At 40.6% G+C, this 12,099-nt stretch overlaps 1 protein-coding gene across 1 annotated transcript in view; it reads left to right on the top strand.

The window, feature by feature from the left end:
• LOC114097292 (DNA polymerase nu) overlaps positions 1-12,099 on the top strand; it is a 118,130-nt gene that overhangs the window by 2,263 nt on the left and 103,768 nt on the right. Inside the window, exons 4-7 of the mRNA XM_027941184.2 lie at positions 377-472; positions 6,753-6,809; positions 7,660-7,713; positions 8,434-8,499. Coding sequence (XP_027796985.2) covers positions 377-472; positions 6,753-6,809; positions 7,660-7,713; positions 8,434-8,499 — 273 coding nt within the window. The remainder of the gene's footprint in view (positions 1-376; positions 473-6,752; positions 6,810-7,659; positions 7,714-8,433; positions 8,500-12,099) is intronic.

Below are 12,099 nucleotides of genomic sequence, written 5' to 3'. Positions count from 1 at the left end.
TCTCACTGAGTTCCTTAGCACCTCACTTTTGCTGAGGCTGGCTTTGAACTCAAGATTCTCCTGCCTCAGCCTCTGAGCTGCTGGGATTACAGATGTGTCAAAAATGTTTCTTATTCAGGAGTTAAGAGAGGTTTCTTCTGAATTTATAAATGTTATTTCATATTGATTATCTGAAAAATAAGTTGTTTATATTCTTTCATGAGTGATGAATATTGAGATTCCTAACTTCAAAACCTTTATATCCAAGAAGAGCACTAAATGAGAAATTAAGCATCATTTAGATGTGACTCCTTTGGTTAGTGGTTTTAAATGTAATAGTGATGTTTGTTTCTTCCAATCTGAAACTCTCCCACACACCTGCATTGCGTTGTTGAAGATCCTCTTTGGAAAGTTGAAGCTACACCTGCTGAGTCCAAGGAAGAGCCTTCCCAAAACAGGGCCACAGCAACACCTATCCACTTCAGAGGCTGTGGTAAGTTTCCCTTGTCCTTCTTTCTACCGTGATCATGGGTTTGTACACTAGGTGGGACCCTGCCTCTCAAGTGAGGCGAATTGCAGGTGAATAGCAGTCTCCTGCAGAGGTACTTGGACTGTCCTTCACACAGGAGATTCTTCACCTCCTGAAGGGCCCATCTTCCTCTCTGGTGTATCATCATCATTAGCCATACCTCCCAAGCACTTGGGACTTCCTTTCATCTTTACCCACAGCAAGTCCCAGTCCTTTCCTACAAAAGATGTCCTGAGGGTGCCTCCCTGATCCTGTTCTCACTTCACCATCTTTATCCTCTCTCACTTGGATGACTTCAATCCTCCTAGCAGTCTCCCTGCTTTAACTCCTACTTCTGATAAAAACATTAAAAAGATCATGCTACTGGGACTGGGGTTGTAGCTCAGTGGTAGAGCACTTGCCTCACATATGTGAGGCCCTGGGTTCGATCATCAGTACCACATAAAAATAAATAAATAAAAATAAAGATATATATAAAAAAAAAAAGATCATGCTACTGACCTGGCTAGAAATTCCAGTGCCTTTCCATCACCCTCAGAATTAAACCCAAGTTCTTGAATATGTCCCTGGCCCAGGGGACTGGCCCTTCCCCTGTCTCTGATGTGCTTTTCTGAGCATGCTGGCTGCCTGGGGCTCTCTGCATAAGCTCTTTCCATAGTCTCCAGACCGTGCCACAGATTTAGCCTGCTGGCTTATGATAGTCTGCTTTAATATTACTTTTAGAAAATCTGCTCTGGTCACCCAAACTGCAGTAAAGTCCTCAGTCCTCCCTATTTCTTTATTTTTATTTTATTTACTTTCTGTATACAACTTACCATTACCTAAAGTTATCTTAGGCATTTATTTGCTTATTAGAATGTAGCATGTACACATCTAAGCCCTCACTTTGTTCCCAGAACCAAATCATCCAAAAACTAGTGCCTGCTGGGGCTGAACTAAATGCCTGTTGGTTCTCAGAGCACTGGGTTTCTGGGAGCTGAACCCCATCTTTCTGGAACTATTGACTTAGATCTCACCTGGAGAGCAGAGGTGGGCAGTGAGCCCTAAAGATTTGGCAGCAGTGTCACCTGGGAAAGCCATGCATTATCCTCTGGCCTGCATCTGTATATGGGGATCCCAGATGGTTCATTTTATGCCCTGGCACCAGCTGATACTGTTGCCCTTCCCTTATAGCACCTTCCACTCTCCATATAGGCAGTGGTATAAGAATAAAGCATGACTACCTCCTAGTTTTGATGTGTCTTCCTATGGACAGAGTTGAGACAGTGACTTTAACAAGGAGACTAATTTTTTTTCCCCACAAAGACATGATCGACATGAATCACATTGACCTTACTCTCTTCTTTACAAGTCATACTGTTTGTTCATTCTGTATATCTGGAAGGTGACTTTTACTAGATAATACTTGCCCATGGCTCTAAATTCACAAATAAGACCCCTTCCTGCCACTTCCCTTTATTCTCCCTGCTCTCTTTCTGGTGCCATGGTGAATCCTGGGGCTTTATCCCACCCCAAGCTCCTGCCTCTGTTTCCTGTCCTTTTTGTTCATAGCATTCCTGGGCTGATGATGGTGTCCAGGCTTCACACATGAACTGTTACTGCTCAGCTCCCCTGACTTGGGATTTAGTTATAGGAGGACATGGACCTAGCTTTGTTCCTGCAACTCCCCAGTGATTGGAACAATGCCTGGGGCCCAATACTCAGTAAATCTTGAGTGACTCTCTCAAATTTTCACATGTATTACTTTCTTTACATATTATTTAATTTCACACATTTTAAAAATAATTTTAATTATTCTTCTTCTTTGATCACTGATTCTTTGAAAATGTGTCTTAAAATTTCCAAATGTGAGGGGGCTTTCCAGATATTCTGTTGATTTCTAAGGTAAAGGTGCTGTGGCCAGAGCCTGTAATCTCACAATACCAGTTCTCCGACACTCACCAGCAGAGCTCCCCAACATAGGGTGGAAAGCAGAGGCTGTTCTGGAGACCTATGGTGTCCAGCGGAGAGCTCCACAATTCTGTGGAACAGTGAGAATTCCCACCCCTCAGTAGACACACAGGAGTGGAAGGACAAGGGTTTCTTCTTAACCACAAGCTGAAGGAAGCTTTGGTGCTCTTTCTCCAATAAAGTCACATGTTCTCAAAGCATTATAGGGGATTCAGATGCTGGAAAAGTGTCTGGTCTGATGGTCAAACTTCTGTATTGCAGGGAGCTTGGGCCAGCCATTCATCATTTCTGAGAGTAGCCTCTTAGACCCCCAACTAACTGAAATGACAGGGGTCTCCTGGTCAGGCATGTATACGCTCTGCTGGGTGTCTAGTATGCAGCATATGTTCTGCTAGGCTTTGGGATAAAGCCATGAATAGAACAGATGTATTCTCTCTTTTATCAATAAACATTTATTGTAGCCCTGGCTCTGCATTAGACATTGTTTATAGTTTGTGGGGCAAGGGTGTGTGTTGTCGTAAAATATCTACCAGTGAGAAACTAACTCTACCAATCAGGGTTTTCCAGAAAGACAGAACCAATTGGATATATAGAGACATAGATACATGAGAGGGAATTTCTTCAGGGAATTGGCTCATGTGATTGTGGAGATTGAGAGGTCTCACAACTGGCTATTTGCAAGCTGGAGACCCATGGATGTTGGTCAGAAGGCTCAGTCCAAGTGTGAAGGTCTTGGCCCAGGGAAGCTGATGGTGAGATTCTTAGTCCAAGACCAGAGGCCTGAGAGCCCAGGGGGCTACTTATGTAAGTCTGGAGTCCGAAGGCTGGAGAAACTCGAATTCTGATATTTAAGGGTAGGAGAAAGATGCCCCAGCTCCAGGAGAGAGAAAAAAATTCACTTTTCTTTTGCTCTTTTGTTGTGTTTGAGCCCTGGATGATTGGATGGTGCTGCCCAACCAGTGAGGATGGATCTTCCCCACTCAGTCTAAGACTCAGGTGAATCTGCCCTGGAAACACCCTCACAGACACACCTAGAAAGAATGCTTCACCAGCTCTCCAGGTCTTCTTTAATCTAGTTACCCAGGATTAACCATCACAGGAGCATGTGTGTCCAGTGGCATGAGACCCATTCACATGAAAGCAGGATCCTGAGGAAAAAATGCCAGGAAGAGTGGCACACTTTAGGTCAAGTTGTCCAGAAAGAACTCTGCAGAAATGATTTTTAAGGGAAAGCTTGAGGATAAAAAACTTCCCGTTGCAAGAATAAGGAGCAGGGCCAGGCAACAGGGAGACTCTGGCTACTCAGACTTCTGTCGCTGCAGCCTGGTGACCAACTGAGAGGTATATGAGGACCCCTTTATGCTGTAGGCCAAGATGAGGAATTCAGACTTTTAGTAAATTGAGTAACTTTGGAATAGATCTTAAATATGTATTTTTAAACAGACAAATTTATGCTAAGAATGGTAAAAAATGAGGCACAAATAAACAATGTTGCAAATTAAAATGTAATTATAAATTTGGAGGGCTAAGGCATTGAACAGACACTTCACAGAAGAAGAAATACAATCAATCAACAAATATATGTAAAAATCTTCGTTGGCAAGAACACTTTGAATTTTTAGCTGCTTGAAACTTGACTCATTAATTAGTTCTCAGTGCGCTCTCTATGTTTTATTCCCGGTTGAAGTAGCGCTAAGCAGAGGCAAGGAAAATACACTTTCATTTGAAAGCATTTGCAGAGCTTCCACAGAACTCTTGAGTTTCCTGGAATATCAGGAAATACTTTTTCACCTAATCATGTTGATACTTGGCAGGAAAGATGAGTATACCTTCAGCAACTAGAGCAAATCAAAACTACTCTAAGATTTCATCTCACTCCAGTTAAAATGGCAATTATCGGGGCTGGGGTTGTGGCTCAGTGGTAGAGTGCTTACCTAGCATGTATGAGGCACTGGGTTCCATTCTGAGCACCTTATATAAATAAATGGATAAAATAAAGATCCATCAACATCTTAAATTTTTTTTAAAGGATGGCAGTCATCAAGAATACAACATATACAAGAATATGTTGGTGAGGATATGAGGGAAAAGTTACACTCATACATTGCTGGTGAGAATGCAAATTGATATAACCATTATAGAAAGCAGTATGAAGATTCCTCAGAAAACTTGGAATGGAACCACCATTTGACCTAGTTATCCCACTCCTTGGCTTATACCCAAAGGACTTAAAATCAGCATATTATAATGATGCAGCTGCATCAATTTTTATAGCAGCTCAACTCAATAGCTAAACTATAGGACCAGCCTAGGTGCCCTTCAATAGATGAGTTAAAATATATACTGTGAGTATGAGCAACAGTTGCAATGTGTAGTTACAGGTTTTCTGAGTTGTGCACATGGTCAAATAGATGGGCTACTACTCAGAGAAAATAGAGAGGAATGGTTTATTTGGGGATGTCAAACATTCAGTCTTGGGTCCATTAGAACAAAAGAACATGTGTATCTATGGGATGGAACTGAGGACATATACAAAACATATACAAAAGCTACCAGCCAACTTCTTGCATTCACCCTGGGCAGTGGTCCTCCACCCTGACTGGAAATTTGGAAAACATTGATGCCAGGTACACAGCTGATCCACTAAGTTAGGATCAGCTGGGTGGTCTAGGCATGGGCCAGCTCTCCACTAATTTTGATGTGCAGTCAACATTTACAACCATGGAGTTCAACCCTGAAAAACTGATACTTAGAGGTCAGAGAAAAGAGGTGCCAGAGAGACTAGAGTGGCAGAGTGAAAGGGAGATCAGAAAGGAATGCAGTGTCAGGAGCCAGCACAGCTTTTGATAAGGCAGCAGGGCTACAGGCAGTCTACAGCCTCTGTTTCTGGTCCTTAACATTTGCAGTACTTTTGCACAGTTTCATGTGATCAAACACTTTTTTTTTGAGGAGTTAATACTTTTTGCTTTTATTTTATTTATTTGTTGGTTCTTTTTAGTTGTACATGACATTTTGATTAATTTTATTAGCATGGAATTTATCTTATTCTAGTTAGGATCCCATTTTTGTGGAAAAAAATATATATATATATACACACACACACATACATACATATACACACACACACAGTGGATTATTACTTACCGTAAAAAAGAATGACTTTGTTGACATTTGCTAGTAAATGGATGAATCTAGAGACTATCATACTAAGTAAATAACAAATTTCTACTATCAAGAAAAGAAAGACACACAAACCAATTTTTTAATAGAGTAAAAGACTAGAAGGAGCTTAATGAAAAAAAGAGGTACAATTGGTCAATAAATACATAAATTGTGGCCAACTTTATGATTCACTGGGGGAAATACAAGTTAAAACTACAGAGATAACAATTCTCAGCTACCAAAACAGCTACAATCAAGACCAATGACTGCATGCCTTGGTAAGGGTGGGGAGGCGCTGGAACTTGCGCACATTGCTGAGGGGATAAGGTGGCATCTATCCTGGAGAGTCAGCAGCATGTTTGCTGAAGTGGGCCAGAATTTTTCATCACAGCTCCTCTGTATGTGTAGGCCCAGCAGAACTGTGGCATTTGTTTGCCAAAATTCATGTTGTGGAATGTCTCGTGTCTTTAAAAAAAATTTTTATTAGTTATTTGTTTATATGTGGTGCTGAGAATCAAACCCAGTGCCTCACACATGCTAGGCAAGCGCTCTTCCACTGAGCCATGGCCCCAGCCCCTGTCCTGTGTCTTGATATGGGCAGTGTTTATGCAATTGTGTTTACTTTGTGATACTTCAACAAACTGTTCTTATGATCTTGTACTTTCCTATATGTATGCTATATTTGACTAAATTTTAAAATTGACTAAAAAGTTTATAATCATATTCCAGTGCTACCTCACTGGAATTATACCCAGATGACTAGCATATAAGTCAAATATTGGGTTCGGTGAAAACCACTGATACACATCTTTGTAGGTATTTTCTCAGTTTACTCACCTCTATGGGATTTAGATTTCACTAATACAAATCTTCAGAGAACCTGTTTCCAAGCATATGTGAAGTGCTTTTAGCTCCGATGTGTGAACATTGGAATGATTTCATAAGAGGTTAGGATTAAGATACTTGATAGACTGAGTTTATTACAAATCTTCTTTTTGGAAAATATGCTCAATTTCACCATTTATTGCTAGGACTTTCTCTGGCTAAAAATAAGTGCTTGAAATATTGAAATGAAGGAAGGAATTACATTGGTGATTTATGTTTCTTTTTTTTTTTTTTTTTTTTTTGGTAGTTAAGTTCTCTGCAAGACCTTCATCCCTTACCCAAGACAATTTTGGAATACAGGCACGTAAGTTGACTCTTTAAAAGTTTTGTGTGATGGGGGAAGAACCAGGCCCTCTCTCCATGAACAAATTCATGTTTGCTGAAGTGTGTTGGCAGTGTTACAAGAGGCTGTGGTTCTCTCACACTGGCCTTGTGTTAGCACCCCTTTCTGCACCTTCTTACTCCAGTCTCAAGTGAGCCCCATCCAGTCCTGAGAGCTCATGGGCTCATATGTGGAAGAACATTGAGAACAAGTCCTTACTTGTGACCTCTGTGTGGATGCAACTTCCACCAGTACTCACAAAAGTCCCCCACCTTCAGGCAGCCTTTTGTCTTTACATAGTAGTGTTTGCCAAGGTTAAGGACAAACCCCCTTTCCTCCTCTAGGTACTCTCTTTCTGTTCACACAGTTGCCCGTTATGTCACAAGTTCTCTGTGAGCCGCTTTGATAACTATCATTATCTAGACAACCAGTCCTGTTATTTACTGAGCCTGTGACCTGCTGTCTGTAGAATGCACTGGTACCAAACAGGCCCTTTCTTCTTAAGTGAGGTCAAGGATGGGAGAGAACTAGAAAGGGCTCATCACAGGGGACCCTAAGCTGATTATTTATTTATTTGCAATATCTTTGCAATTTTCCAAAAAGAAGATTTGTAATAAACTCAATCTAGAATTTCACAGAATAATAGATTTATTTTCAAATGGAAGGGTGGCTTATTTCTCAGTTGGTCAGTGTTATTCAATCCTGGTACCATCCGAGGTCATCTGAGGACTGAAGCAGCACCTGCCTACACTGTGTGAAATGCTGTTGTGGCACTTGTTCCTATATAAATACTTACGTAAAGAAAATGATTACTCTCATCTTTGTTATTTAGATTCACAAGATCAAGTCAACCTTTATAGATGGATTATTAGCTTGCATGAAAAAGGTAACTGAGACTTAAAAAAATAAAGAAATTGTGAATAAGGAACATGGCTTGTGTGAGTTCAGATACATGCATTACTTGGAATTCTTTTTTTTTTATTGGTTGTTCAAAACATTACAAAGCTCTTTACTTGGAATTCTAATATGATGAACTGTCTGCTGTTCTTGGAACTCTATGCTGTGGTCTGTTATTATTCAGGTCTGCTTAGCCCAGGCTAACATCAAGCCCTAGGCAACTCTGTACTGGCCTCCTGTACTCACATCTATCACTGGATCTCTAATAGAACCATTTGAGGTAGATGTTGTCATTTTGGTTTGAACATGAGGAGATAGCAGTCAGAGATGTTCTCTGCCTTGTTTGAGGCCACACAGAAAGTGACAGAACCTGTCTATAGTAGACAGCCCCGCCTTGAGTCCAGCTGAGTCCCCCACAGCCATTATCTTTCTTTTTCCCCCCTCACATAGGTTTATAAGGGACACAAAACCCTGTGTTCTATTTCTGCTTCTCCCTGGGTTAGAGGGAAGCTTCCTTTTCACCCACCCTTGATCCTGTGTAGGACTCTGTAACCCCAAGGACATTTTGGGATTGGGAGCTCAGGGCCAGCACTTATTGACCTCCGGAGGAACAGAGCAGCAAGTGCGGTGTTGTGGGTGAAGGGCCCAGCATGTTTTTTGCTTCTCATAGGATTTCCAGAGACTAAGCTGATTCTTTTGAATAATACAGGGATCCATTTCCTCCAAGTGGAATCAAACGGGAACTGTGACGGGAAGACTTTCAGCCACACATCCTGTAAGTTAGCGCTCTTCATGAAATGCCGGTTCCATGCCTGGCTTGAAGTTTTGCCTAGATATGTGCTTATGCAAGGAGAGGGCTTCGTGTAGATACCTGTGTTTTCCCTGTGTATCCATTCCATTGGTGTTTGCACAGCACCTCTGTATGCTTAGAACAAGACTCAACAAGTGCTGAGTTAGTGAGGGGTTCTTCCCACCAGCAGTCTGGGACCTCTAGTGCTGAGAACAAAAGGGACCCACCTCCCCCAATCTTCCTTCCAGGCTTGTCTGGTGACTTCTGATTTCCCAGAGTGTGTCTAAGGACAACCTCCTTTTTTGTTTTTTGAGGAATATTTTTGGTTAGAAAAGCTGTAAGTTTCCTTGAGTTTATTATACAGCTTTTTAAAATTTGTTTTAATTAGTTACACATGACAGTACAATGATCTTGACATATCATACATTTGAATCAGATGGGATATAATTTCTCATTTTTCTGAGTGTACTGGTTGCAGAATTACATTGGTCATGTAGTCACGTATATACCCACAGCAATAATAAAGTCTATTCTGCTGTCCTTCCATTCCCCCCTTCCCCTTCCCTCCCCTCCCCTCTCCTCTCTTCCCATCATTTCTCTCTACCCAATCTAATGTGACCTACTTCTTCTCTTTTCCCCCTCACATCTTCATACCTGTATTATATAGCTTTAATAACACTTCAAATAATTAACTTTTAAGTAGTTCTACATTTGGGATGGAAACAAGTCTTGATAGTAATTTCTTTTTTTAATATCTTTTTTTTAAAGGAGAGAGAGAGAGAGAAAGAATATCTTTTTTGTAGATGGACACAACACAATGCCTTTATTTTTATGTGGTGCTGAGAATCGAACCCGGGTCCCGCTCGTGCTAGGCGAGCGCTCTACTGCTGAGCCACAATCCCAGCCCAGTAATTTCTTATTACATAAAAAGTTCCTTAAAATACAGAAAACAAATGTAAACTAATAACAGTTGCCTTTATGCAGAGCTAACTGTGGTTAGCATCCTGTGTCTTTCCATACTTTTTGTTAGCACATGTGTTTATAAAATACTACTTTTCTACAAAAATAAAACCATTATTTTATATTATGCTTTTTTGCTCTAATGCCTCTTGAGATGATATATCAATATTGATCTGAGTCTATATTTAGATTTAAATATATGAATTAAATATGTGAGTTATTTAAATATATACCATATTATACATACTTATATAATTATGAATATATGCTCATGGTAAAGAAATTCAAGTAATGTGGATGTTTATAGAATAGGAAAATGTAAGTATTTGTCTATCTCATCAACCTCTGTTTAACAGCCAGGCTTCATCTGGGCACCTCTATATAGAGTGTAGCCCATGCATATGGGCAGGAGGGGCACTCTGTTGACCTGTTGGTAGTGGCTGTGTAAGGAGGAGAATGGGGCTGGCATTGAGGTGGATCCTCTTGGGCCAGGCCACCAGTTCCGGGGCCATAAGTTCTTGGGTCTCAGCTGTCACTTGGGACTAGTACCCTTCCAGGAAGGCATCACTTGGGCATCCCACTTTATGGAGCTCCTCTGGTCTAGACCTTGCTGACAGCAATAGTAAAACTAAGTGACATTAATTTTCATACTAACACCAACCCGCACCTCTGAGAGAAGGTACTACCATCTCACTGCCCTTTGGTTTATTTCTCAATACCACATGCACTGTGAGTTCTCTGAGTTGATGATGCTTCTCATGCGCGAGTTACTCAGGAATTCTGTTGGCAAAACTCACTTTTATGGAGGACCTTGTTTTTTCCTGTTGGGGGTTTTAAGTTCCTGTTTTCCATTACATGTCTAGATTAACCTCTTGCTGGACTTTACTCTCTTCTAGAAATTTCCCAACAGTGCTGGAAAACCTCCTCTCAGGTTTTCAATGCAATAAAATGCTTATTTTTCTGTTATTTTTGATGAACATTTCAAAAGAGGAGGTATAAATACCACACAAACATTCAGCCACTGATTTAACTGGAAGTCTGCATCCTTGTTTCAACAGGTGCATTGCCATCTGTGCATCGACTCTCTCTGCAAATGGGCTTTTAGATTGTTTTCAATTTTAATTATTTTATGGAGAGATGCCATAAACATACCTATGTGTGTTTTTCTGATGATTTCCATAGCACGAATTCCTAGAGAGAGAATTTCTGAGTCAAGATAGCTGTGTCTGTTTAAGGCTTTTCATTGCTAACTTGTTCTCCAGAAGAGTTGTGTTTCCATCACACGGTGTGATGTGCAAGGCACCATTCCCTGATTCCACCAACACAGCTTTCATTTTGGTTAATACTTTCAAACTCTTTTTAAAAATGTCTATTCTTTCAAAAATGTTGGTGAGATTGACTACATACAACAATTTTTCTTCCATGAATTGCCTGCTGGTAACATTGGCCATTTCTCTGTAGACGTTTATTTTTTTCTATTGGTATAATAAAGCTCTTTCTATAGTAAAGGTTAACCCCATCATAAAATGTTGAATTACTTTTCTCCATTTTTTTTCTTTTTGATTTTTAAATATATATTCTGTCTTGCGATATTTAAAATGATGTGTCCCCCTCCCTGCTCCATGGTGCTATGGATTGAACCCAGGGTAATTCTGAGTTAGAATTTTCTTTGCTCTTGCTTATCTCTGTCAGCACCTGCTTGTGGGAACACTACAGGCCATCTGACAGGCCCACTTTGTTCTTGTCAGTGTGTGCCCTCCACAGGGCATGGTGTATGGCCACCCTCTGAGTAAGCGTCATGTGTTGTGTCCTGTTGTATTGGCTTTGTGTTTTCATGGGGCAGATTTTCAGGTATGGGGTCCCTGGGTCAAAGGATATTATTCCCTTTTTACTTTTCATAGATTTATCAGATTTCCTTCCAACTGCATATAGCCCTTGTCCCTGCCATGAGTCGTGGGTGGCAGTGCTTTCCCTACTGTTGCCAAGGGCTCTCCCTGTACTGCAGTCACTTGTTGGTTCTGCCTTTGTATCATCTCAAGCAGTCTTGTCTTGGTCCAAGGTTATTTGAATGTTTACCTCTATTTTCCTATAACTTCAGTGCTTTTGTATTTTTTAATACATAAAACTTGAATCCAGCTATTATTTAACCAGATATTATTGCCATAAGATGGCTGGAATTTGAATTGCATTTTTTTCCTTAAAGTGCACAAAATATAATTGATAATTTTGTCTGTGTGTATGTGGTGCTGGGGATCAAATGTAGGCGTCATGCCTGCTAGGCACTCTACCAATGAGTTATATTATCTCCAGCCCTGATTAATATTTTTTAAAATAAATTATAATTGTGTTTATTCTGCTTTTCCTCACTGTGACCAAAATATCTGATAAGAACAACCAAGCGGGACTGGGGTTGTGACTCAGCGGTAGAGCACTCACCTAGCACCTGTGAGGCACTGGCTTCGATCCTCAGCACCACATAAAAATAAATAAATAAATAATAAAGGTATTGTGTTCAACTACAACTTAAAAAAAAAAAAAGAACAACCTAGAGGGTTGGGATTGTGGCTCAGCAGTAGAGAGCTTGCCTACAAGGCACATGTGAGACACTTGGTTTGATCCTCAGCA

Source organism: Marmota flaviventris, chromosome 7 (assembly GCF_047511675.1).
Source record: "Marmota flaviventris isolate mMarFla1 chromosome 7, mMarFla1.hap1, whole genome shotgun sequence".
Classification (NCBI taxonomy): Eukaryota; Metazoa; Chordata; class Mammalia; order Rodentia; family Sciuridae; genus Marmota; species Marmota flaviventris.
Note: the sequence above shows the minus strand (reverse complement) of the source record. Positions and strands in the feature narration are given on the sequence as shown.